Source organism: Nematolebias whitei, chromosome 8, assembly GCF_014905685.2.
Source record: "Nematolebias whitei isolate Nwh7 chromosome 8, NemWhi1, whole genome shotgun sequence".
In the NCBI taxonomy this organism is placed as follows: domain Eukaryota; kingdom Metazoa; phylum Chordata; class Actinopteri; order Cyprinodontiformes; family Rivulidae; genus Nematolebias; species Nematolebias whitei.
The window spans coordinates 4908465-4911071 of record NC_056505.1 but is presented as its reverse complement, the minus strand read 5'-3'; the positions used below and the strand labels follow the sequence as shown (position 1 = coordinate 4911071).

Below are 2607 nucleotides of genomic sequence, written 5' to 3'. Positions count from 1 at the left end.
AAGAGTTTCAGTCAGGTTTTAGAGCTCACCACAGCACTGAATCTGCAATGGTGGAAGTTACTAATGATATTCTCATGGCCTCTGACAATGGACAGGTGTCTCCGCTGGTCCTGTTAGACCTCAGTGCTGCATTTGATACAGTTGATCACAATATTCTATTACAGAGACTTGAATATATTGGAATTACAGGAACGGTTCTATTATTTGATAAATTCCACTTTGTAAATATAAATAATGAATCTTCTTCATACACCATAGTTAGTCATGGAGTTCCTCAAGGTTCAGTGCTTGGACCAATACTCTTTACCTTGTACATGCTCCCATTAGGTAATGTTATTAAACAGCAAGGGATAAATTTTCATTGTTATGCCGATTGTACACAGATACTTTTATTTATGTATGTATATTTTATACATTTTTTTTTCATTCAACCTTTATTTAGACAGGTAAATCCCATTGAGCCTCGAGGACTCATTTACAAGAGAGACCTGATTTTAACAAAGAATGATGACAACAGCGACAACAATAGACAGCCACAAAAAAGGCATACAGATTTTACTTTTTACAAATTAGATGGCAAAAAAAAGTAACAAAAACAGCTAGATTATAAGGTGAATGTAGAAAACTAAAAACAGGAATATCTATCTATCTATATATATATATATATATATATATTTATACATATACTTAGACTACAAGCATGGCTTAAATACACAAGAACCTGGATGACCCTAAATGTTCTGCTTTTGAACACAGACAAGACTGAGGTTTTAGTTTTTGGATCCGAGCACCTTAAGAATGAATTTTTCAGTCTTTCTCCCTCCTTAGATGACGTTAATCTGTCCTCCAGTTCTAATGTTAAAAATCTTGGTGTTATTTTTGATCAGGACATGTCTTTTATCCCCCACATTAAAAATTTTACTAGAACTTTCTTCCAATTGTGTAACAAAGTTCATGCTCAGTCATCCAGGTACCAAATCCAATAATTCTCAGTCAGGTCATCTGGACAGTTTCTTTTTTATAGAGACGTTTCACCCTCTATCCAGAGGGCTTCATCAGTCTGAGGAGTTCCAGTTTGCTGGAGTAATATCGCTAAAATTAGAAACATCTAAAATTATGCAGAAAAGCTGGTTCATGCATTTCTCACATCTAGACTGGACTATTGCAATGGTTTGAATGGTTTGTTATCTGGGAGCCCAAATACTTATTTTAAAAGTCTTCAGTTGATCCAAAATGCTGCTGTCAGAGTCAACTGGAGTTAGTAGGAGAGATCATATCTCCAGTTTTAGCTTCTCTCCATTGGCTCCCTGTCAAATCCAGAATTTAATTCAAAATCTTACTTCTAACCTACAAAGCTCTCAACAACCTAGCTCCATCTTGTATTTAAGATCTTACTGATAATATTTTGATGAATCTAAGGTTTGAGAACTGAGCTTCCTTACAAAATCCCAATGAGGGTTTATTTACTTTTCAGGGGTGCTGAGTTCACATTTAGGGGTGCTTGAGCACCCCTAAAAAGAGGCTAAATTCTCCACTGGCACCCATCTTCCTACTGGGGGGAACATTTTCATAGATTAACAATTCAAACTGCACAAAGTGTGCACAATTAGACATAAAAAACAAGAACAACAAAAGTGTAAATGCTGACTCGGTGTTTACAGTTATTCTAATTTTCAATTAAATGATCCAACACGCAGACATAAAACTTGCTAATAACTTCTGTTTATTCTCTTTTTGTAGGAATTTTTCTCAGACGACTGTAAGTTCAGGGAGCGTTTCCAGGAGAACAGTTACAACACGTACGCCTCTGTGACCCACAGGAACCAAAGGACTGGTCGTGAGTGGTTTGTGGCCCTCAACAAGAGGGGGAAAGCTAAAATGGGCTCCAGCCCACGGGTCAAATCCCAGCACGTCTCCACCCACTTCTTACCCAGGGCCAGCTTTCATAAGAAAAATGAAAGTGGCTTCAAAATCACAGAAAGGAGCAAAGAGAGAAGGAAAACTCCACCAACTCCGCCTAAAGTCCCACCAAGAACTGCCCCGAGACGCATACAGGTCAAATACTGGCCCAAATACAGGTTTGGATAGCTTGTTTCAAACTCTACAAACATTTAAATCATTCCGAGGATCTGTGAAGACTGTGGAAAACCTCAAAGCGCTGCCAGATACAAATACTGAGATGTCCCTGATCAGACTGTGATAACGGTTGGAGGTCGTCTTTGTACTCGAGCTGCTCTGTCCTGATTGTTTTTATTTGTCTACATCACCTGTTACTGATGTCGTTAACGCTGTAATTGTAATCAAAGTGAGGCCGATGACAGTAAGGATGGAAACAGCTGATGCGTTGTTCATCCAAGCTGTGGTGAAGACGATCTCATCATCCTCCCTCGTTTGGTCCCTAGAGAAACAATAACAACATATCAAAGTTCACGCTCAATAATCCAGGTGGAAAATCCAACAACGTTAAGTCAGGTCCTCTGGACGGTTTCTTTTTGTTATTATCACCGTCAAACTGGTTGGTCCACTACGTGAGTGTGCTGCTTGTGGGACCGAGTTTGTTGTGGCTCCTCGGACTGATGAAGTCCTTTGGATGAAAGACGAAACATT

General features: G+C 38.9%; 1 protein-coding gene across 1 annotated transcript in view; it reads left to right on the top strand.

The window, feature by feature from the left end:
* fgf5 (fibroblast growth factor 5) overlaps window positions 1-2155 on the top strand; it is a 14873-nt gene extending 12718 nt beyond the window's left edge. The window contains exon 3 of the mRNA XM_037680155.1: window positions 1741-2155. Within this exon, the coding sequence (XP_037536083.1) occupies window positions 1741-2088 (348 nt within the window). The 3' untranslated portion in view covers window positions 2089-2155. The remainder of the gene's footprint in view (window positions 1-1740) is intronic.
* Window positions 2156-2607: the final 452 nt, after the last annotated feature.